We start from the raw sequence: 23,270 nt of genomic DNA, 5'->3' as shown, positions 1-23,270 counted from the left end.
ATGGCATGGTGACACAAGTGCACACATCCGGGGGGGGGGGGGGGGGGGGGGGGACTCAAAATATAGGGCAACACTATGAAACTGTGCAAAACTGTTTCTATACATCCTTTGGAAGTTGACACTGCCACCTAGTGTCTGGAATAGGATAGTGCAACAACACGAAACTAAAGGGTAGAAATTTTTGAGGCTTAGGATGAAACGAAAAGAGTTCATACGTGACTATACTGTTTAATTTCACTTTGCAAAAACAGGATGGAAATGAAAGAACAGTTCTTTAACAACATGAGTATGGTATGTACTTGTCACAGGAACAAATTTTCATTTTTTTTTTTTCACAACACATTCAAAGGGTTTCAGGAGATGGCCAGTACAGAAGCACAAATTTCAAGGAACAGACGTGCTATCCTACCTCTGCATGCCACATGTCTAAAGCTAATACCAACTAGACCTTCTTTATTGCCTTTACAAAAACATTATTTTGGCATTTTGTCACATTAAGTAATGAAAAGGTGCTTGAATCCATTTGCCAACTTTCCACTGATAGGGAACGTCAACCTGGAGAATTATTACAATTATTCTTCACAACAGCCAATGATTCTTATTCTTGGACAATTACAACTACTCCTTTACAATACAGTAACACAAGTGCTTTCTTTTCACGTGACCCAAAATTATGAGGCAAAAACTGAAAATAACATTAAGAAACTCACGTTTACTTTGTGTGGGTCAATAAATGTAGTTTAAATATTTGGATGATTAATTTAACGGCTGCCTTGCATCGCGTCTCAAAACACAAACAAATAAACCAAAAACATAGTAAGATTTTAAGCAGTTTTAAGTGCTCACTAATGCAGGCAACCCTGAAACAAGTTTCTAGGTTTTATTTTGCAAATGAAATTCAAAGTGCAGATCCATTTTGTTTTTCTACTAAAACTCTCTTCAAATGGGATTCGAGCCTATGTCAGGCTCCTGCTGATCATCCATGTAGTAGGGATCTCCTTGGTGGACTCTGTGATTGTGCACCCTCAGATTTCCCCTGTGGGCAAATCTTTTTCCGCACTCGGTGCAAGCAAAGGGCCTCTTCCCCATGTGTACGTCCCGTTGGTGGGCTCTCAGGTTCCCACTGCGGGCAAAACGTTTACCACACTGAGAACAGCCAAAAGGCCTCTCCCCTGTATGTGTGCGAGTGTGTACAGTGAGTTCAGAGGGAGTGAGGAAGCTCTTTTCACAAAACTGACAGGGATGTAGTCTGACTCCTGTGTGGCGTAAAAGGTGTCTGCGCTGGTGGGAGGGGTACGTGAAACACTTTGTACAGTACGGGCAGGTGTAAGGTCGGCCGTTCCCTCCACCTGTTGCTGGAGGGTGGCTAAGAGTGTTTGTGTGTCGTAGAGTGAGCAGCTGTGAATTAGACTGTGGTCGGAGAGGGTCTCTGTTACCAAAATTTGTGACCCGCCGCGCATGATTCATCGTGGCTCTCCCACCCCTCTCGTCTCTTGGTCTCCATAGTGACTCACCAGGGGTGGCTTGGGATTGTTCCTGCCGAGCCCCCCTCTCTCCCACGCCCTGGCCCTGCACTGCATTCTGATTGGAGTTCTGGTTCTCAGGCTCCTGGTCCAGAAAAGGAAAAGAGTTATCGTCATCTTCGTTGCTGGTCTCATCTGAGCCAAAACCAGGTCGGAAGCAGGGTGCATCTGTGCCAGTGCTGCTGCTAGCTGCACCAGTGCAGCTGGTGCTATCTGCCTGCAGGTTCTCCAGACTGGACACCCCACCTCGGGTGGTGTCCAAGCCAGGTAACCACTCACCTGCTTGAGCCAGGTTAGAGTCAGGTCTGGGGGAGCAACGTCCACTCTGAGAGATGGAGAGAAATGGGGTAGAGGCCTGATCCTGAAGGGGTCTGTGGTCTGCACCACGACTGCTTTGATCCCAGTGAGATACTACAGAGAAATTTGGGAGAGAAAAAAAAGAAAAAGAGACAATTTAGTTACTCTCAGCCTACTCAGTTATTAAATATCCTGTTTTAACAACAGATAGGTTTCACAACGGTGAGATAATTGACTTTGTTACATTTGGTCTTGGCTTCTGTAGTAGACAGGACATTGATCTGCGTCTGGTTCCCAGCTGCAAGACTTCCCTCTGGGACTTGGACTGTGACAGACCCCAGGCCAGGCCGTGACCCAGCACGCTGAAATTAAAATGTAAAACAAGTTTATAAGATTTAGGAAAGGTAGGCAAGGTTCAGCTGGTGACTGTTGAGAAGTCATGAAGATGAAATTGTTGGAGTTTATCAAAACAGGTAACTTCAGAATCACACAGAAGGCAGCGTGGGATCTGACCTCATGTTTTACTGAAGCTCCATCCTGACTCTTGACCTCCTCCTTCAGTCTACCAAGGTTCTGGTTGAGTCCTTCTACTGGGTTTGAATGAGAAGACACATCCTTTCCCATATTCAGTCCTACGTAAGAGAACTGTAATTTGTCACCATCTTTGGCACCAACTTATTAAAGAACAAGTCTACATAACAATGAACACAACAGACTCACAAAATGGGCTGAACATGGAATGATCTGGTATTGACATGATGACAATGACCAAACTGAGTTGTTCATGAACCAGCTTGAATCAGACAAAGTCAGCTGTAATACCTGATCCTGTCAGGGTCTGCTGTCTCAAGATGCCCTCTCTGTCTCCTGACATTTCTCCTTCCTCGCTCCCTCCACCCTTTGCCTTCTGCCTCCTCTCCACTTTCTCCAGCTTACACCGGAGGATGGAGATCTCCTCCGTTTTCTGTGCCAGCTCCGCCTGCTGTTCACACAGGCTGCTCTCAAAGATCTTGGCTATCTCGCACACAGCGGCTGCCAGCAGAGAGTCCATGACGGTGGCCAGCTGAGCATGGAAGGCGCTCCTCACAGACTCCATTGTCCTTTGTTTTATAGATGCTGTTTTAATGACAACAGCTGGTTGCCACTGCTGTTTTCTTCTGTGGTTTGCCTCCAGAGGGAGTAGACGAACGACGTGGCTACCGCTATACGCTCCTCTGCCGCGACATCTATGAACCGCCATGAGATGTTGCCATAATAAACAACCAATTTACACCATTACGCCATCTGACATCCATAAAAACAATTAGCTTTTATACCGCAATATCCACAACCTTTGCTGCTAGTTATCTTAAGAAAAAAAAAACCCTATGCTTTATCACATAAGAGACCGCAAATGTTAGTGTTACACACAGTGATGGCATGCATATGCTGTAATGCAAGAAACCAGTTTCTGTGGCAGAAGAGTAAAGATAGTTAACTTCAATACAGATTTGAGAAACTGGCAGTGAACAGGCGATGCTTTCAGTGCTCTGCCGTTACACCGAGCAAGCTAACGTTACCTCGGGTAAACACGGAAGCCAACCAAGCGTAGCCTTTAGTATCCAGTCCTGAAGCTGACAGAGGAACCGCGGCGGAAACAAACAAAATCACTGGTCCGTAATGGTTGATGGCAGTCGGTAGCAAAATATACTTCACTGCGCATTAAAACACTACACTCTGATGTAGTTACTCTTCAGCTAGCAGGTTAGTACCTGCGATGTGTGCAGCGCCGCAAGTCTCGCGATAAGAAAGCTAAACGTTTCAGAGCCAACGCTGTAGCGTACAAATTCCAATTGCCCATTCTTGTAATTTAAATATTAACTAAATTCATTATATATATATATATATATATATATATATATATATATATATATATATATATAATAAGAAGTATTAAATGGGGATTTTATTTAACCATGCCAATAATTAAATCTAGCAACTATAGTGCTGTTATTAAAAACAAAACAAGCAAACAAACACTTGACGACTTGAAGACCACCTACGTACAGATAAAAAAAAATAATAATAATAGTAAAAAAATAATTTAAAAAACAAAAAGGACAAAAATAAAACCACACATTTGTTTCAGAATAGTTAAAACAGTAAAATACATTCAGATTTGTTCTGGCTTGTTTCAGAACGAACGTATTAAATGAAGCATAACACTGAATAAAAGAAATCAACATTTAGTGCTCACGCCATCAACACACTTCGATTGAAATTTGTCTCAGCGAACTTAGACCAACAAACACGGAACAAAAAGCTACATAATACATAAAAAAACACGTATATTTAAAATAAAATTTAAAAAAAAAGTCACAAAAGCATGGTACAATGACATGTTTTCATATCTCAAAGAGAAGAAACTTCAGAATAACCCATTTTCATCTTGTCCAGTAAATCCTGTCAACATTAAAAGCTGGGTCCAAAAATCTGCCTCCACACTCAAGCACATCAGACAATTTGGGATTTACCTCAATTTAAAAAAAATAAATAAAGAGGGTAAGCCTTTAAACCAGAACCTGACAGACAGGGATTTTTTTCCTTGCACAGCCCATATTGAGGTAGCTACTCTTGTAGTATCCACTACCAAGACCAACACCGTCACTATTAAAGTAAAAGAGCAGGTCTGCTTTAAGGTAATGCTGGATTTACAGAATCTCTGCATCAATGTGATGAAGTATCCCAATTTACCTGGTATTAGCTGGATTTATTAAAAAAAAAAAAAATACATCACTTTCTTACAAAATTTTTATTCAAATTCCTGAGGGCTTACTATGTACTTACAGAAGCTTAAACCATTGTCACCCCAAAATGTATTTTCATGTTATTAGGATAAAAAAAAAAAAGTGTGTGGCAAAAACTTCTGAACAAGAAATGGTGCAACAAGAGTACATGGTCGTAAACTTGATGGACACAACTTTAACTGACAAAGTTTCTTCTTAGTGAGGTGCCATTTGCAGACATTGATAATATTACCTCCTTTTTGATTACTGCTTTTAATATATTGTTTTAATATTTGCCAGAGATGAGGGACAGTGAAGTAATTATTGAAACTGTTTTAAAAATATTGGTTAAAAAAAAAAAAAAAAAAAAGCAATAGTACAGTTTACCTTGAGCCATCATCAGCCTGTCAGGGAGAGCATATACTGTTTCAATGTCAGTCAGGTAATTCCACCTGGCTTAGTCACAGTAATTAGTACTGCTCCAGTATCCAGTGCCCAGCACCGATGTTAGTGCTGCATATGGTTCCTGAGGTGTCCTTTAGTCCAGTGCTTTAGTCACGGGTGCCCAACTTTTTACATTTAGACACATGCTTGTCATATGCTGATTGTGAGGATCATTTTTCTCACACTTCTCACACTGGCTAGCGGCACCATTTTTTGTGCTTACTTAGTTGTGTGCTATAACGAAAGCTTGCGGGACACCTGTCACATTTGAGGGGTCTCTCTCCTGTGTGGATGCGATAGTGTTCAATCAAGATCGCTTTGGTGCTCAACACTTTGTTACAGGATAAGCACATGAAGCCATAATTGTACCGTACGCCCATTGTTTGCCATCTTGGGCTTCTCTCTGAAGGATGCCTTCTCTTGTTCTGCTTGATTTCTAGACTCATGTGTTTGCTGGGAGAAACCAGACCGTCTCTGTTCTCTTCGATCTCTTCTAAAGGTTTGGTCCATGAGAGGTCTCTATTTATGTCCCCGTTTTGCTTATTGTGTCTTCTCACCATGTGCACTTGGAGTGACTGAGCAATGCGGAATTTCTTTGGACAAATGCTGCATGAATACGGCTTTTCACCGGTATGAATCCGCATGTGCGCTATGAACTTGAAGCGGAAATCAAACGTCTTGCTGCAGAACGTACAGGAGTACCTTCCTGCCTTCTTGTGTGCCTGGTGATTGTTGTTTTTCGAAGGCGTGCTCTTTTTATTGACAGGATGTTTTTCGTTTGGTGCACATGTTTCCTCTTCATCAGAAGGGGTTTGTGCAGTATTGGCCACTTCTCGTGCCAACAATTTCTTGAGTATTTTACAGTATGGTTTATGAGCCTTCAGTGTGCTTGGAAATGGGAAGATTTTTTTGCAGCCTCGACACCTTTTGTGTGACCGTTCGTGCACACTTCGTCCAAATTCTGTATCAAACATCTTCTTACAAATCTTGCAGGAGTAGACATTTCTGCTTCCATGTTCCACGGTTTCCTGTTCTTTGGACGTGGACTTAGTTGCTGCGCTTTTTCTTTGGTCTGTTTTGTACTTCACTTTAGTTTCTTGTTTTCTTCCTGCTAAATTTGGCCTTCGTCTCAGGCGGTCCGGCATTATTAGGTCAGGATATTCCTCTTTGATGTCACGGAGTAACAATTCTTCGTCATTTCTCAGTGGTTGGCATTGAACTTTTTGATCACGCACTGGTAATTTTTTGTCTTTACTGGGTTTTGTCGCCTCGTTTAAATTTGAAACTGTTAAGAAAAACATCAAGAAAAAAATTAACATGACACGGATGCTATATTTTAAATTGTGTAGTAAACTAATGCAAAAGCGTAACTGATTTTTACAAAACTGAGCACAGAATAAGCAAATATGAAGGGGAAAAAAAAAAATCGGAAGGTGTGTTATTTAAAAAACACTGGACACTTTCTTAATCCTATGGTGTTGTTACCACTACAATATTGGTTTAAAATGGTTGCTTCATCCAGCTAAGTAACAACAACAAAAAAAAATGCAACGCTCACAGGACTGAAAGAATATCTTTCATATGCTTTAACATAACATCTGTTCACAGAGTCCTAGTGACAGCTGATAAACTTTAAACATGACGTATGCATCCTCACAAATATATTGTGTTTCCACAAGATGTTATTCTGCACATGAACAGCAGCAGCTGAAACTTAATAAGCTGCAGCAACATTTCCCCACACAGAAACTTTATTCGGGCAGGCCTCGAATTATATTAAGGACCACTCAACGAGATTTGAAGACATATTTTAATGTTTTCTGTTTTTAAGGGTAGCAACTGAAACTTTTATTTTAGCATTTTTTAACTTCATCATTTTCTAATGACACAGTTTTACCTTCCTTTGTAAACTCAGTTGCCCCCACTGTCAGTAGACCTGTCTGTGTTTCTGATTGGTCACATGCTGCTGCCACCCATTTAAGCAATTAACATGCAATTGGCAATTCAATTTCATAAAGTGTCACTTTAGGCATAAAAAAAAAAGTGGATGAAAGATTTAAGACTTACTTCTACTAGATCTTCTGGCACCCTTTTTTCTCTGGTCAAGGTCACGGTGAACCACCTAACATAAAGATATTATTGGTCATCTCCAACGATTAACAGGACAATTTACAGGAAAAGAAAATGAATCTAGAGATGTGTTTGCATAAACAGGAAAAAATAAAATAATTTGTTTTCAGGTGAAGCTGAGAATACACAGAACAGTTCTTTATAAACACAGAAGAATACAGCAAACATTTACGTTTTTATCAGAACATTAGAAATATTTTCATCCCACTGCTTCTGTCAGCAGGATATCACAAGGTTTTAAGGTGGACTTGCACAATCCCAGCATGCATTTGTAAATTTCAGCCTAATTTTAATTCTAAAAGTGTAGTTATTGCTTTTATTTGTTTCAGAAGGTTTACCACAATTATTCTATTATGACAGTTGTTCACCAGGGGCAACATTTTAGAGAGGGAAGATTGTGATGAACATGATTTTGAACATGTGCAGAGGAGGGAGAGTGGACATAGTGGGCAAATAATATAGAAGCTGGGGCTGCCAGGCAGGAGTAAAAGAGAAAGACCACACAGAAGATTCATGATGTAGTGAAGGAGAGTTTGTGTGACAGAAGAGGATGCTAGGGATAGAGTGAGATGGAAGCAGATGATCCACTGTGGTAACCCCTAAAGTAGTGTTTCTTAAACCGTGGGGTACAGGGTCATGACAGGTGGGGCGCAAACGACCTGGGAAAAAAAGTCATGCGGAACAAATGTTGAATATTGGATTAATTTCCACAGCGGAATAAGGAAACTTTAGCAGGTATGTTAGCAGAGCGACTAGCGAAACTCTCCATCGTCACACCGTCACACCGTCCACTGTGTACATAGAACCACCGTGCCCCTGCTTCACCACCGTGCCCCTTATTTTTATTTGTTTCTCCAAGTACAGAATTTTGTTATAGAAAGCTTTAGATTTTGGAAAGTCAGTCAATACCTTACATGCCACTACATATGGTTTTTGTCAAAAACTGGCACAAGCATCTTGTGAACTCCATACCTGTGGCTTAGGTGACACCACCAGACTATCGAGATGTCAAGAGAGCCATATATACTACTAATCCAGTGCGCTAATCAATAATACAGCAATATGATCCATTTATTAAATAACTCAAAAATAAATTTTGTAACCTGCTAAATTTGTAATTCCTCATCTCACAAACGACACAGCTATATGCACATTATTGCTCTGATAAGTCTCAGAGCCGAGTACAATGTTGTAAACAGGGCTGCAGCTATCGATTATTTTTGTAAACAAGTATTCCATTGATTAATTCAATAATCGAATAAGAAATACTTTTGTCTTTTCAATGAGCAATAATAAATAATCAAAAGAGGAAAACACAGGTCTTTAAAAATGAATTGCTCATTGGTTTCCATTTTAGAAATTTCAACTGAGTTTTTTTAATAGTTTTACTGTGTTGGGGTTTATTTTTTACCCAATGAATAAAATGACAATTGTTTAAAAGTAAACTCCAGGAAATTATTTAATAAACAGTGGCTGAAGCAAATTACAGACAATTTAGTAAATAAATAAATACATTAGACATTAGAAAGCGCCAGACTAACTTCCCAGTCTCGGTTTCTCTTATCCTTGAAGGTTCGGCCACAGTTCGTACAATTAAAACATCACCATGTTCTGTTATTAATCCGGACAAAACTGCTCTGTATTGATTAAAGGGGATATGGGGGAGATGATGTGCTTTTTGTACAAGATTTTAATCGCTGATAGAAGAAAGCTGAGTCATGAGAACCAGCACTGGACGGGCCAATGATGAAGGCCAATCCTTAGCACACAGACTGTTTGTGTGTAGATAGTGGCAGTATAAAAATGTTATGGTTAGTGAGGAACATTGGCTCAGAGGGGGGAGGGAGACAGAGCGCACACACACACACACACACACACACACACACACACACACAGGCCTGTCTCTTCCTGAACTCTGAGCCCCGCATGTACATGTGTGATATTTTCTAATTCACACACGTGGTGTGTAGGTGAATGTAAATGTAGGTGAAACGTTCAGGCTTACATGGTGACAGCTGAGCGTTAACAGAGTTTAAATGAAACAAAAAATTTTAGGATTTTTATAATTCGAGTTACTCGATGAATCATTGCGGCCCTAGTTGTAAGTGTGGCTCAAGTTGTCAAAAGAGCATAGGGTTTTGGATTATTATTATTATTTTTTTTTTTTTTGCCCCTTCTGAAAACATTAAAAATAAATAAATAAATAAATAATTCAGGTTGTGGATGTTTCTGGTGGTTAAGGATGGCACATGATAAAGTGACAACATCCTTCAGTCACATACCTCATTCTTGGGGACTGGAATGTGCCACAGAGGAATGGACAGCGGACGCAGTCGTACACTGGGACACACACCTTCGTCTGGCTTGGACACCATCTCGCAGCCCAGAGGCGCACACCAGTCATCAGGTACTGCACAAACCAATACACAAAAACACAAACATGCTTAACCTTAAGCCAGGCAACCGTTTTACTGAATAACACAATAATCGTGGGACAGTCTAGCTGGTGAAAGACAGAAGAATGCACTCAAAGCTGAAATTAGTTCTGATCAACCCTGCACACCCACTCCACGCCATGGAGGTTATCAACAGTAACACCTTCAGTCAAAGACTAATTACACCAAAGTGCAAGTCTGAACACCTCAGGTGGTCAATTATGCCAGGTTAGAAAAGTGGCAAATTTAGTTAACAAACTAGCTGCATTTAATATTATACCTTCAAAGTCAATCTCAGGAATCTCAGAAGTTTGTCCTGAAGCTTCCACGGCAACTTCAGGGTCTGTTTGCAAAGGATTAGTCTGGGCTTTATTCGTCTCTACTTGTCTTCCCGTTCCTTCCTCAAGGTCTTTCAGCTTTAGCTCTGCTCTCTGTAACTTTATTTTAAGTTGAGCAACTTCTTCTCCTTTCTGTAACAGCTCCATTTGATTGTCATATAACGTGTTTTCAAAGATCTTCATTATCTCAAACACGGCTCTCCTCGAGATAGAGTCCATAGCTGTGGTCAGCTGGGCCCTGAACCCTCTTGATAAGATGTCAGACATCTTTAAAGGTGGCTTGTGTGATGTTGTGGTGGTCCTCACTCCTAAAAAGAAGGATTAGAGATGAAAGTTAGGGTCTGCTACAAGCATTTCATTAAAGAGTGACTTTTAACTTACCTTGTAAGACAAAAAGTAGTTCCCTCAACGTCAGTAATCACCTGGGGGATTTTCTACTGCTACCCATTAACATTTAAACTTGTTTTTCGGTTTTAACACGGTCTTAGCTTGTTTAGATAACGGACACTTCATACGCACATTTCATTGTTTCATACGTGAAACAATGAGAAACTAACGGTAATCAGTAACGTTAACACTGTATGCAGTGATCAAAACCACTAACCCAGTTAGCTATATTTAGTCGCCAATCATAAATAGCTATTAGTGAACACTTTACCTTTAAATAACGTAAACCATTTGATAACTGAAAACACCGGTCCAGCCAAAAACAGTCAGTGACAAAACGTGCACGGGTTACGTTATTTTAGATCTAACCACTTCAGTGAGGCTACTGTTAACACATGGCGGGCAAATTACTTACCACTGCAAATACGCGGCTCGGCAAAGGGGCAACTCCTGTGTTTTGCCTTCGATGCTTGACTTTCCCAACTTCGCCTTACACACAGAAATCTACTAAAGCAAAACTAAAAGGCGCATCCAATAATGACGCCCAGATATTCAGTTATCGACTTATGGTTCTTTTTCGTTAGCCAAAACCCAACATATCCATCCGCCATTTCACTCAAGAGCCCCAGGAAGAAGGAAATGCCTACGTCACAGCTACGTTGTTTTATGGTAGAAGTATATAAACAACCCTGCATATATAAAAAATATTTTTGAGGAAATTGAAAATAAAATGTGTACACATACAGTTATAATAAACAGATATTTTCCCTTCGCAACTTTTTCATTTGCTCGGCGTCTTTGGTATCCAGCATGGCGGCTACCATGGCAACCGTCTCGTCTAACTCGAGACTCTCCGTTCGTTTGCTACGTGGGAAACTAGCCTCCTCTATTCACCCGAGGGATTTCTGTCTGCTTATTTTATTCTGCTGTGAACTGAACCTGGTTAGTAGGGAGCAGTGAAGAGACTCAGAATACGATGGGTTTAACCCCAAATCCTTTCTGGACTGATTGAACTTTTCCCGCTCTGCAATGCTATGACGTTTCCTCCCGTTACGAACTTCCGGCAGGAGGTCATCACTGCATGTGGCATGTTTTCAGTCACTCACTGTTACTGATTTATTTAACTGTTTTTTAATAGTTTTATGTCTTGCACCCATTTTTTATTTACCCATAGTATTCTGCTTTTGTCGGTCTATTAGTAAACCTTTTAAATGGTGCTATAAATCAAACCCTGCTTTAGGAATTCACAGATAAGCCCCAAATAGCTGTTAGGTGAAGAAAATAAAACACAATTCAAAACTTGGAAAATGTAAGTACTTGCATGAATACCAGACCCCAAAATTATTAAATAACGTTTTTTTTTCTCTCTTTCTGCAATAGTCAGTTTGCAATACTGAAAAGGAAGCAGACAGCAGTGTGCGTTTACTATATCATCCTATTATAAGTATTTTCATGGCACACTTTGGGCCTCTTTGTACCGAGTATTGTTCAAACACTACAACCTACCTGAGTACTGTCGCTGACCATGTTCATCCCTTTATGACTACAGTGTACCCATCTTCTGATCGATTCTTTCAGCAGGATGGCATACCACGGCACAATCATCCCAAATAGGTTTATTGAACATGACAGTTCAGAGATGGTATGGTGTATGAATTGAGACAGAAGACATGAATTGAGAATACTCAGAATTGAGTATGGTGACAGAGTTCACCAGTTACCAGATCTCAATCCAATAGAGCACCTTTGGGATTCTAATCACGGATGTCCATCTGACAAATCTGTAGCTACTGTGATGCTATCATGTCAATATGGACCAAAATCTCAGAGGAATGTTTCTAGCACCTTGTTGAATTTGTGCTACAAAGAATTAAGGCAGTTGTTTGGGTGTTATTTTTACTCTTTTTACTTTATGAACAAAAGTATAATGCTTTAGCGTAAAAATCCAAGAACTGATTAATTAATTAATTAATTAATCATTAGAATGATTAAATAAATGGTGAATAAATCAGACAGTTAAATTAATAATTGAATTAAATGAATAATTAGCAGTTGCCCCAAAGTTCTAAATAGCAGTTGATTAAATGATAAATTAATACTTGAATCAAATAATGTTTAATCAGTAGTCGAATTAAAATGATCAATAGTGATTGAATTAAAATAACTAAACAGTGGCTAAAGCAAATAATGGACAATTAAATAAATACATTAGATAGAGAGCAGAGAAATGGGAGACCAGTGGTTGCCAGACTAACTTCACGGCCTTTGGGAGTTATGTTTATGTTATTTATGGCCTTCCTGTTCTCGGGGAAGAATATGTTTATCTCATCCTTAAAGGTTTTGCCAAAACACGTACATCTGTGTCTAAGGAGGGTAGGGTGTGTGAAGGTCACCACTCCCTGTTGCTAAGTTGAATAAAACTGCCATGTCATGATTAGGAATATGTGAGGGCAGGAAGGCATGTGTTTCTTTTACAGAGCTCTTATTGCTGATTGGAGAAGCTTGTGCCATGATGTCGGAACCAACCACTGGATGAACCAATCTGAGAAGGCCGAGTCTAAACTATGGCTCTCTCCATCTATTTTTTGAATTGATAATGCTTGTAGATAGCGCTTGTAGTATAAAAATGGTTTATTTAGTCTAGAGTCTTCACTCTGTGGGGAGTGGAGCACAGCCAGTCTTTAATATATTAAATGTTTTATTTTTAAACTAAAGTGTTTTATGTGTCTTCCTTCACAAATAAAAAACAAAAAGCACACTTACACACACACACACACCGTGACACTGCTATGAAGCCAAAAGGAAGTCCAACCCAGTAATAGCAAAGCATACCTAGTAAAATGTACAGTGAGTGTATTATGGCCATTACAAACACTTAACAACCATACCCAGATAAAACAGTGAGTAGACTTTTATAGAGTCTGGCTGAAAAGAGCTTAATTGTCATGCTTGGTAGGGTACACTGAGTTATAGTTAATGACTTGCCTCCTTTGGCCAGATGATGGACACTTCAAAGTGAGTTTTGTATGACTCTCTCATGTGCATCATTAAACTTAATCTGCATCCTGACAATATGCACTACATTCGCATTAATATTGGCATCATAACCCAGGATGACAAGGAAAACTTGCATGGCTCATCAATGAACAGAAGAGAGACACCAATTTCCCATTTAGCTCACAGTGACAGCTTGAAGAGGGCTGAACAGCAGATAACTCACTTCGTCATTACCATACAGCTGTAACAGTTCATCTATGCTGTCCACATACGGTTTCCAATCAAATTAAGAAAAAACTCAGAGATTGTGCCAATTACCTATTACTTATCATAGCTCCCTGCCAACTATAACACATACCTGTCAGGGTACAAAGGAAAACAGTCATTTATGACTTATAGGATTCGCTTTATTGCATTTAAATGTGAAAGGATTAGTGCAATGTTAAAGGGTCTAGGTCAGTGCATTTAAGATGGTCAGTATTTCTACAAGTGGGTCACCAGTTGTCTTTGAATATTTAATCAGCTGTAACTAAAGTCCTACACAAAGAAAAATCCTGGAATGATCTTTTTCCACACGCTGACCTCCTTCTCAGCCAAATGTTGTGTTGTTCCAGGCCACATTGGCTCCGTCCATGTCCATAAAGTTAATATAAATTCTGAAATACACAAGAGTCAAGGAAAAATAAGGTCAACAAGAGCAAATATTTAACAACGAGAAATTACACAAGACAGGGGTTGGGGAGTGCTTCTGTCACTGCGTTACATTCACTTATCAAATTATTAAAAATGTGTCTTTGCTACCTGTCAGGAGAAATCCCCAGGTGTTTGTTGAGTAGTCCACACAGGAGTTTTGAGTATTGCTTGTTGGCAGCACCGCTGATCTTGCCAATGCTGTAGAGGAAGCAGAGCGCGCAGGGGTCTCCCTTCCCTCCGAACATCATCATTTGGTCTGGGTTGACATGCACAGCAACATACTGGTAGATACAGGATAGAAGCACAAATGGATCCATAATCACAAAATGTGGAAACACATAAAATATTAACCAGTGAAGGTTGTAGATTTGTAAAAATCCACCAAAAATAGATATAACATCCAATATCTTCATTTAAATAACAAAACGCCATGCAGATATTCTTACAACTAGGCCTGCATCTGAATGCATGGTTAGTAATCCATCTCCACTGATCAATGACCTAGCAGTCCATACACGGTCTGCATAATTACACAAGACAGAGCCAGTTTAGTTTACTGATCTTTCAGCATAGGAGTTAAATCTATACATGCTGGTCCATACAGAGGAGAATGACGGAGGACAGCCTTTTATAGTTACGATGTACGATCGGGTGAGCATAAATGGTGCAGGAATGAGCAGGTGCTGGCCTACCTGTGCAGGTTTTCCCATAGCTTTGGCCAGCTCCTCTGTAGCCTCGGAAAGCAGAGCTGCAGGTACATCACCTCTGGCCACGTTGGTGTTCGCCACGAACATCGGCATGATTGCGATATCGCCTTCCTCTTTCCGTCAAGGTTCAGCGGCTCTTCTTCTTCTTCTTCTTCTTCTTCTTCCTCTTCTGTTCGTCCTCTTCTTCTTGTGAGTTTAATGGCAATTGGCAAACCAGCTTAGAGGTACATTACCGCCACCTACTGGACTGAAGTGTTTAACAATTTGAAAAGTTACAGTGTAACTAATGGCCCTACATTTCAGCAGCACACGTTTCAACAGCTTCAGGATAAGTGTGCAGATTTGCCAGGTGGGTGTTCACCTGTTTTAAACCTGTTTCACTTGATTTACCTGCTTTCATCTACTTAAGTCCAGCATGCATCTGTATATTAAATGATGAATTCCTTGACATTCATACCGACACAACTTCGATTTAATACCCATGAGTGGTGACCAACTATAAGATGCAATTAGTGCATTATTTTGGGTTTTTTCTTCTAACCACTGTAAATGAGTCAAAAATGTTACAAGCTACAAATGATCTGTAGTCATTTTTCTTGAAATGTGAGATGTGTTGACTTCAGCTCCTCTACATAGAGGTCTAACTGCACAACTAACTCCACAGTGCTGCTCGATCCTCCGAGCAAGTAAGGAATAGATGAAGATGGGACAGTTAGACTGTATGCGTTGACCTATATTTTCTTCCTTTATATTTTCTATCCATTCATAACTTCTAAAATGGGTGAATTGTGCTCCCAATCGTGTGGAATAGCTGTTTCAGGGTGTGAGCTGCTGTGTTCCTGCTGATTAAACCAGTATTCCAGCATAATTTTCACTCTTGTTATCAGTAATTGCTGCTCCTCTATTTCAGCTGGTAGAGCTGCAACTGGAGAAGCTAGAAAGGCTCCACTGCATTCTCACTCCTTGCACCTGCTCCATATTCAGCTTATGAGATGATTCTCTGCTGCTGACATGTAACTCCTCACATAGTCTACAGTAGCTCTTATAAGGGACTAGTGTGATTGACAATATTTTGAGTGCTGCTTTCCTGCAGTTTCATGCTGACAGGCATCTAAAGAAGTGTTTCTATAGCTCAGCTTTTTATTAAGGAATAATCTAATCAAACTGACAGGCTCAAGTCTTTGGCCATATATCACTTGGATGTCTACTACATCCACATAACACAGAAGCCAACTTATTTGCCCTAAAACATCTTGATTGTTGTCTGGGTTTACTTCTGTATACATCTTAGATTCTGCCCGCCTGTGTTGCTGATTGTGGACCTACATTATTGCCATATTCTGGTTTTAGTCACATCAGACACCAGTGAAATTCTCATAAAATGAAATGGGCACTATCATCCTTCTCCACAGATCTGTCAGTGTAGATTGAAAAATGTCTTGCATGTCGCCTCTCTGCGTATTGATAAAACCCAAGTGCTAATTAAATGTGTTCAGATTTCTCTGCCTCAGTTGCAGTCACCCTATTTTAACTTTTGTTGTCTTAAGTGTCCACTATGTGACTGACGGCCTTAACACGGTCGTACTGAAATAGCCAGTTATCACATGCTCCCATGCTTCTTGCTACTCAATCCTCTTTCACCACTTGAGTTTTTTTGCTCCTTTTTATTTCCAGAAGGACTGTTTTTGATGGGTCCTCTGTCTGACCTTTGAACTTCAACAATTAATGTTCTAACAGCTGTTTCCTCCAGTGGCATCTCTCCTGTTTCAAATTGAAACAAACATTCGCACCACTGATGATCTGACAGCCCCAAGACATATAAGAGCCAGAGCCTGGACAATATCCAGTCCTGCAAGAAGTGCTTTTGATGCTGCTCCATAAACCACACTCCCATACTCAAGATCTAATTAGAGCAGCAAATACCTGCACTCCATTCTGCTCCTAAAAGACATTGTGTTTATGACTTTTTTACATTTACTCACATCACTCTTTATGTGTATAGCTACTTTCCATGTATCTAGTAGAACGCCCTCCAGAAGACTCACTCCAGGTTATTCCTGCATAGAATCAAATTAATGTGCTTTCTTCTGTTTAAAGAACATCATTTTGTTTGTTTCCACAAAAATCTGAACCCCAATAAGGTGCTGTGATTCTGCCTGCAGGCAGACAGAGAGACTGTCATCCCTCTGTTGCCTTAAAGACCATAATTTGTTATTATATGTCCAAAAATCCAAATTTCTCCAGAAATTAACAATATTTCAGGCAATAATAATATTTTTTTTAACTCTGTCTTACTGCCTCCCCAACAAACAGTAAGCTTCAGGGAACCTTTAGGGAATATTCCCTAAAGGTTCCCTGAAGGTCATATTTTGGAGAACATCCTTGAGGCCTTTTAGGAATGTTCCAAGGATGTTTAAGTAAAGAGGTTTAAGTGACCTCTGAAGGTTACTTTTGCAGAACAGTCCTAGAGTGTTCTCCAAAAATGTGACCTTCAGGGAACATTTCCTGGAGGTTCAATGAAGGTTCTACAAAACCAACCTTAAGAGATGGCTACCTGGAGATCCTCTGGGGTTTATGTCCTATGTCCAGTATTTTACTGACTTTTTTTTAAAACAAAAATTAATGTTCCCCTAACGTCAATAAAACTTTCTGCTGGGAAATGTTGCCTGAAGGGTTGCAGCAAATATTCATGTAACCTTCAGGGAGCATTCGCAGACATTCCCTGAACGTTCCCTTGTTTGCTGGGATCTTATTTTAAAATTTAAGCAAACCGATTTAAGCATGTATTTTCAAACACCAAAACATTTAAAAACTTTTAAAAATTAACCAAGATCATGACACATTCATGCAAAAACTTCAGTATACCACACTGATTTTTTCTTTTTCTTTTTTTTTTTTTTTTTTTTTTTTTGCAATCGGCAATGAATTTTCTATATACGCTTTAGTCTCAAAAACTGTGAAATTGTTAACAAAACGTGTGAAATCATGTAATAAATTGATCACAGCGCCTCCATCCCTCCTGGAAGACAGTTAGTCGGTCGTGCTAAAAACGACACTAGCAGGTGGAAGCTTTCTGTATTATCATTTCTTTATCATTATTATCGTTTCTTTCACCACTGGTGAAATTAATATATAAAAAGTGGTGTGTGAAACCCGAGTGCGAGATATTTCCAGGGTGCGGCTGCTCTTGACTGTAGGGTAATTACGGTACCGGGCATGCGCGTTGTCCTCAAGTATTATAAGCAGTACTTGAGGAGGCGAGAGGGGAACTGGCAGGGAGAGAGAGGGGGAGAGACCAGAAGTTGGATGGCGCTTTCCTTTGTCGCCGTATCTCTGCGCACACAAACAGCTGCCAAGCGTCTCCGTGATCCGTGAAATTACACCGTCTGCCGTCGTTTTACGCCGTAGTGGCTCTACCGTGTCATCCAACAAACGGTGCGTATACAAAGCTAAATTAGCCAGTCTGCTAGCACTTTCTAGCGTTACGGAGAGGCTGCTCCTCCTCCTTTACTTTAACATTGCTGCACGTCCATAAGCGTTACAAGTTTACTAACAAGCCGGTCTGACGGACGTGGTGCATTTGGTGTTGATTAAATAGCATTGCCGCCTTGGCACTGCGCAAATTAACCGAAAAGGTATAGTGTTTAATTAAGTTGTAATAAAGGCAGAATGACCGTTATGTTATTCACGGAGCCCTGTCTCATTTCACTGCCGAGATCCTTCAGATTTTGTAGCAGCAGGCTAGCGAGTAAAGTTAACTAACACATGGGGCCGAGTTGATTACACAATTTAAAACTTTTGCGATCCCAATAGGAAAGCTGCGTTAAATCTGATCATGAACTGTTTTGTTTCTGGATCATCATCAGATCTGCAGCCCCTGTGGGCAAGATGATGGAGGAATCGGTGACCACATTTGAGACGCATCTGACTGCCGTCATGGACAGCCTGATCCGCGCCTCGGTGTGTGAGATCACCAAACTCTTCCAGGAGACGGTGAACGACTACCTGGTGGAGCTGTCCCTCAACAGGAAGGAGAACGAGGCTCTCAAACTGCGGCTGAGGCTCACCGAGAGCAAGCTGAGAACCGAGCGCAAGTACGGCATGGGCTGGGCTGCCAACCGCCGCAACGCCGGGCTGGTGGCGGCCGCGGCGGCAGCAGCGGAGGAGGAAGCTGGAGGGAGGCAGAAACGAAAACTTGACGTGACCCGTAAGTATTTGCTGTTTATGGTGACTTGGAGCTTTTCTTCCTGTTTTACCTTTAGTTTTGCATTATGTATGCAGCTGCCTTATCAATTAAATGGCACCTTATCAGCACACCCTGCAGTATTTCCCTATGATTGTGGCTTTAATGTGAGTAACAATGTTCCTGCTACGCAGTCACGGTTTGTGAGAAAACGCACTTGTTTTGTTGGAAAACCATCTGGCAAGAGCTGATCGCTCCCTCTGTCCCTACTCACCCCCCTTCCTCCTCCTCCTCCTCCGCCTCCTCTTCATGATCGCTCCCTCTGTCCTTCACCTCCCCCCCTCCTCTCTCTCTCCGCTGCATTCTGTCCCTCCCACTCCTCTCTGTGTTTTTGCTCACTCCCTCCCTTTCTCTCTTCCTGCCTTGCTCCTTTCCCTCCCCCTCCTCCTTCACTTCTCTCTGTTTCTCTCCAACTCTACCTCCTCCCCTTCCCGCTCCTTTCTCCTTCATGCCCTCTCCTCCTTTCCTATTCTCCCTGCCCCCATCTCCTCCTGCTCTGCACTCTCCTTCATCACATTGAGCACACACACACACTCCCCCGCCTCCTTTCCTCCCCCACTCTTCTCCACCTCCACTGCCCTCCATAATTACATACTCCCTCTCCACTTCTCCTCTCTCTCTTTCATCTTTTTCAACTCTTCATCCTACTCTTATCTTTTTCTCCTTCAACATGTCCTCCCTCACCTCCTCTTCCTCCTGCCCCTCTTTTGACCCCCACCAACTTCACTTCTTTCTCTCTTCTCTGCCTCACTCTCACTCCTCGCTGTCACATGTTTTTCTCTTCTTTCCGCTCTCTTATCTGTCCTTCCACGCCCCCTCTCCTCAACTCGTTCATCATGCTCACTCCTCCTCCGCCGCCTGCTCCCATTGCTCTCCCCTGTTCCCGTTTGCATCTCCAATCCCCTCATCCTCCTCCTCCACCTTCTCATCATCTCTCACTTCTCCACCCTCTTCCTGCCTTCATCTCTCTCCCCTCTCTCCAATCACATCCTCCCACTTATCGCTCTCCCCCCTCATATTTCATTTGCTGTTCTTCCTGTATGCCCCCTCCCTTCACTTTCTCCTTCCTTTCTCTCACCTCCGTAACCACCCTCCCTTCTCCACAGGAGGCAAGTCAAAAAAGGGCCCAGCAGCAGCCTATGGCAAAGCCTGGCCTGGAGGTGTGTGGGAGGAAGGTGGAGGTGGTGGCGGTGGTGGAGGAGGAGGTGGAGGAGGAGGAGGAGGAGGAAGTGGAGCAACCGTGGGCATGGTAGCAGGAGGAAGAGGGGGGAAGGAGGCCAAAGATATGTACCACATCCAGTTCCCCCGGGATGAAGAAGACGAGGGAGGGATGGTGGAGGAAGAGGAAGGGGAGGGCAGCCTCAGCGGTGAGGGGGAGGAGAAGGCCAACATCAAAGAGGAGGTGAGGGAGACAGGCTTTCTCAGAGGAGGAGTAGGAGGAGAAAGTGGCACAGCATCTCTGCTCTGCTCTACAGCTTCTTATAGACTGAGAAAGAATGTAGACACAGACAGATGATGATAATACAGAAAGAGTTTTGCTCAAATTTTTCTTCCATCACATCACTGCAGAGATGTAGTGGATAAAGGGAAGACTATTGATTTGATATTTAGCTTCCAGAGGAGCCAGGAGTAGGGCTCTTCATATCTCAAGCACAGCAAGCTTTTAGGAAGAAATGCTACTGGTAGAAAAGCTTTTTACTACACCACCACATCACCAAGTGGCAGGGCACTGATCCACTCTTCATTTGTCCTCTAGATTTGAATATTCAAACCATGCATAATGTGCATGTATTCGCCTCCTTCTGTGAGGCCTTTTACGGTGTTGCAGTGGCTCATAAAATGGCTTGAAAGAAGGCGTTTATATAGCTTTATATGTTGATTTCAGACGAATTGTAAACATATGTGGAAGGTTAACAAGCTTTTTTGAACAAAAGCAAATTTATCTGTGAATATCATATGCTACCTTAACTCAGCCGATTACCCTGTACAGTAGCTCTCTCTGCTTCTCTGTGCAGTTTCCCCAAACAGAGGGTTATCAGCCTGCTTCTCTCCGGCTAATCAAGGAGGCTTTGAAGATGCATCCGCCCAACCAGAACCTCAACTCTGGCTCCAGAGCCCCAAGTGAAGGTAATGACCCCAGGACCTACAGACTGAGGGAGGGCAAGTTAGAGAAATGTTCAGAGATCAGTAGTTGAAAGAAAATGGAAATGATTGCTCACACCAGCCCGTTCATTGTCTCCTCCTCTTCCCGTCTCTGCTCAGGAGATCTGTCAGATCGTCCCCCGACTCTTCATCCAGGGGAGAGAGAAGAGGAGACCTGGAAGGTGGGCTCAGCAGAAGCATCGGAGGGGGGGATGACCGTGGATGAGCTGAGGGGCCTGGAGTCTGCATTAAGAGCCGAAAGAGGTCGTGAGCAGGCTTCTCAACATGACTCAGAGGTGGTGCGTGGGACTGAGATCAGCTTGGCCCCTAAGTACATTGGTCTCGATGGAATGGAGCAGGATGGAGAGCTGGAGCCTCAGCCACCCACTCTGCACAAAGAGGACCAGATAGGACAAGGCAGGGTGAAGGAGGGCGAGAGGTTGGGAGTGGCTGGAGGAGTGGAGCTGAGGTTAGGCTGGTCCAAGAAGTTAAGAGAGGGCGATTCAGTTGCGGTTATGCCTGTAGAGGATGTGGTGGAGCATGGAGAGTCAGAGCCTCCACCCCACCTGTCTGCTCCAGGGAGTGTTTGGGAGAGCGCAGGGGAAGAGGAGGGCGGCGGAGACCTGCTCCACTTTTGCCCACAGTGTGGAGGAGGCTTCACTTCAGAGGGTGAATTGGAGGAGCATCCATGTCCACTAGGTGGCGCCCATTTACAGAGCAGTGGAGCAGAGGACGCTCTTTTCCCTTGTGCTCACTGCGGCAACACATTCAGCCATTCCTGGGCTCTTAAGAACCACGAGTGTGCCTGCGCTGCTGAGCGGCCGCACTGCTGCGAGATCTGCGGGAAGCGCTTTACACACTCACGGTCGCTAGAGCGCCATCATCTGGTGCACACGGGTGAGAGGCCGCACCGTTGCCAGCACTGTGGGCGCAGCTTTAGTCGTCTGGGTAATTTGGAACGGCACCAGCGGATCCACACGGGCGAACGTCCGTACGGCTGTGAAGCATGCGGAAAGCGCTTCAGTCGTGTGGAGTACCTAAAGAGACACCAGCTCATACACAACAGTGAAAAAGCAACACTCCAGTGCTCCAACTGTGGAAGGGGCTTTAGTGATGTGGAGCAACTGAAGAACCATCAGTGTTTTTAGAGCCTTCACATTAAATTCTTAAAAGAAAGAACTGTTATTTTTTTTTTTTTATCTGGTTGTGGTAGAATTTAGCTGATGAATGTGACTGTTACAATTTTGTGTCTTTCTCAGTGATTATCTTTAAGATAACAAAGCACATATATAGAAGATCTTGGTTGAGTAAATTATGAAGTCAAATTTATAAATTTCCTGTACTGGAAGAGAAATAGAGTCAGTCTCTGCCATCCAGCCATTTTATAACTGGATGTTTTGTCATTTGTATGTACGTACACAGCTGCGACTTATTTATAATGATGAATACATTATTCATTTTTACCTCTTTATCAGTATGATAAAGCTGATGGCCTTTTTTTTGGATGATATGACTGGCAGTTTGGTATTTTGTATGTTTGTGTTTTCGTCACATTGTTAGGAAATAAATATTTCAATTCATCAGGAGAATCTTTGGCTTGATGAATATAATGTTTTTTTTGTAAGATCATCTTCATTAATATTAATTTTCAACTATCATACTACTGCTTTTCAGCACATATTTACAGTTTATGCTCCCTGGCCACTTTATTAGGTACACCTGTTCAACTGCTCATTAATGGTCACACTGCTTTGAGATGGTAGGAAAACAGTAACTCAAATAACCACTTATTACCACCAACCCATTCAGAAGAGCATGTCTGACTACACAGCACATTGAACCTTGAAGCAGATGGGCTACAGCAGCAGAAGACCACGGTGGGTGCCACTTCTGTCTGCTAAGAACGGGAAACTGAGGCTGCAGTTCACACGGGTTCACCAAAATTGGACAACAGAAGATTGGAAAAATGTTTCTGACCATGTCCAACCCTTTATGACCTTTATGTACTGCTCCCAGCAGGATAATGTGGCATGCCACAAAGCTCAGATCTTCTCAAACTGGTTACTTGAACATGACAATGACTTCTCTGTTTTCAAATGGCGTCCACAGTAACCACATCTCAACCCAATAGAGCACCTTTAGGATGTGGTGAAACAGGAGAGTCACATC

General features: G+C 42.0%; 3 protein-coding genes across 7 annotated transcripts; 1 reads left to right on the top strand and 2 right to left on the bottom strand.

Moving 5' to 3' along the window:
* Positions 1-212: 212 nt before the first annotated feature.
* On the bottom strand, positions 213-10,975 carry LOC115787332 (zinc finger protein 648-like). Of its 5 annotated transcripts, XM_030740000.1 has the most exons (8): positions 10,735-10,975; positions 9,875-10,240; positions 9,442-9,569; positions 7,097-7,151; positions 6,285-6,314; positions 2,334-2,410; positions 2,065-2,182; positions 213-1,934 (listed from the first exon to the last, which is right to left on the bottom strand). In XM_030740000.1, exons 2-8 carry the CDS (start codon positions 10,197-10,199, stop codon positions 940-942), a joined length of 1,728 nt encoding a protein of 575 aa, XP_030595860.1. In that variant the 5' UTR covers positions 10,200-10,240; positions 10,735-10,975; the 3' UTR covers positions 213-939. The 5 variants fall into 5 exon arrangements, with proteins under 5 accessions (XP_030595860.1, XP_030595859.1, XP_030595856.1 ...); XM_030739999.1 differs by lacking the exons at positions 6,285-6,314; positions 7,097-7,151; positions 9,442-9,569; positions 9,875-10,240; positions 10,735-10,975 and adding exons at positions 2,643-3,046; positions 3,380-3,585 and having other exon boundaries at positions 2,334-2,452; XM_030739997.1 differs by lacking the exons at positions 213-1,934; positions 2,065-2,182; positions 2,334-2,410; positions 10,735-10,975 and adding an exon at positions 10,591-10,713 and having other exon boundaries at positions 4,627-6,314.
* A 2,730-nt stretch (positions 10,976-13,705) lies between these two features.
* Positions 13,706-14,898, bottom strand: mif (macrophage migration inhibitory factor). The gene is made up of 3 exons (XM_030739286.1): positions 14,702-14,898; positions 14,118-14,290; positions 13,706-13,972 (listed from the first exon to the last, which is right to left on the bottom strand). Exons 1-3 carry the CDS (start codon positions 14,807-14,809, stop codon positions 13,906-13,908), a joined length of 348 nt encoding a protein of 115 aa, XP_030595146.1. The 5' UTR covers positions 14,810-14,898; the 3' UTR covers positions 13,706-13,905.
* A 3,054-nt stretch (positions 14,899-17,952) lies between these two features.
* On the top strand, positions 17,953-22,654 carry LOC115787010 (zinc finger and SCAN domain-containing protein 21). The gene is made up of 5 exons (XM_030739560.1): positions 17,953-18,151; positions 18,583-18,923; positions 20,066-20,361; positions 20,975-21,086; positions 21,222-22,654. Exons 2-5 carry the CDS (start codon positions 18,605-18,607, stop codon positions 22,247-22,249), a joined length of 1,755 nt encoding a protein of 584 aa, XP_030595420.1. The 5' UTR covers positions 17,953-18,151; positions 18,583-18,604; the 3' UTR covers positions 22,250-22,654.
* Positions 22,655-23,270: the final 616 nt, after the last annotated feature.

The sequence above is a fragment of the Archocentrus centrarchus genome, chromosome 10 (genome assembly GCF_007364275.1).
Source record: "Archocentrus centrarchus isolate MPI-CPG fArcCen1 chromosome 10, fArcCen1, whole genome shotgun sequence".
Taxonomy (NCBI): domain Eukaryota; kingdom Metazoa; phylum Chordata; class Actinopteri; order Cichliformes; family Cichlidae; genus Archocentrus; species Archocentrus centrarchus.
Note: the sequence above shows the minus strand (reverse complement) of the source record. Positions and strands in the feature narration are given on the sequence as shown.

Coding starts and splice junctions, on each gene's coding strand:
- LOC115787332 (XM_030740000.1), bottom strand. CDS start 10,199: ATGTCTGACATCTTATCAAGAGGGTTCAGGGCCCAGCTGACCACAGCT. Junction 9,570..9,874: donor TCCTGAGATTGACTTTGAAG/GTATAATATTAA, acceptor TGGTTTGTGCAG/TACCTGATGACTGGTGTGCG. Junction 2,411..6,284: donor AAACGAGGCGACAAAACCCA/GTAAAGACAAAA, acceptor ATTCAAACCCAG/TAGAAGGACTCAACCAGAAC.
- mif (XM_030739286.1), bottom strand. CDS start 14,809: ATGCCGATGTTCGTGGCGAACACCAACGTGGCCAGAGGTGATGTACCT. Junction 14,291..14,701: donor CTATGGGAAAACCTGCACAG/GTAGGCCAGCAC, acceptor TGTATCTACCAG/TATGTTGCTGTGCATGTCAA. Junction 13,973..14,117: donor CTGGGGATTTCTCCTGACAG/GTAGCAAAGACA, acceptor TGTGTATTTCAG/AATTTATATTAACTTTATGG.
- LOC115787010 (XM_030739560.1), top strand. CDS start 18,605: ATGATGGAGGAATCGGTGACCACATTTGAGACGCATCTGACTGCCGTC. Junction 18,924..20,065: donor ACGAAAACTTGACGTGACCC/GTAAGTATTTGC, acceptor CCTTCTCCACAG/GAGGCAAGTCAAAAAAGGGC. Junction 21,087..21,221: donor CTCCAGAGCCCCAAGTGAAG/GTAATGACCCCA, acceptor GTCTCTGCTCAG/GAGATCTGTCAGATCGTCCC.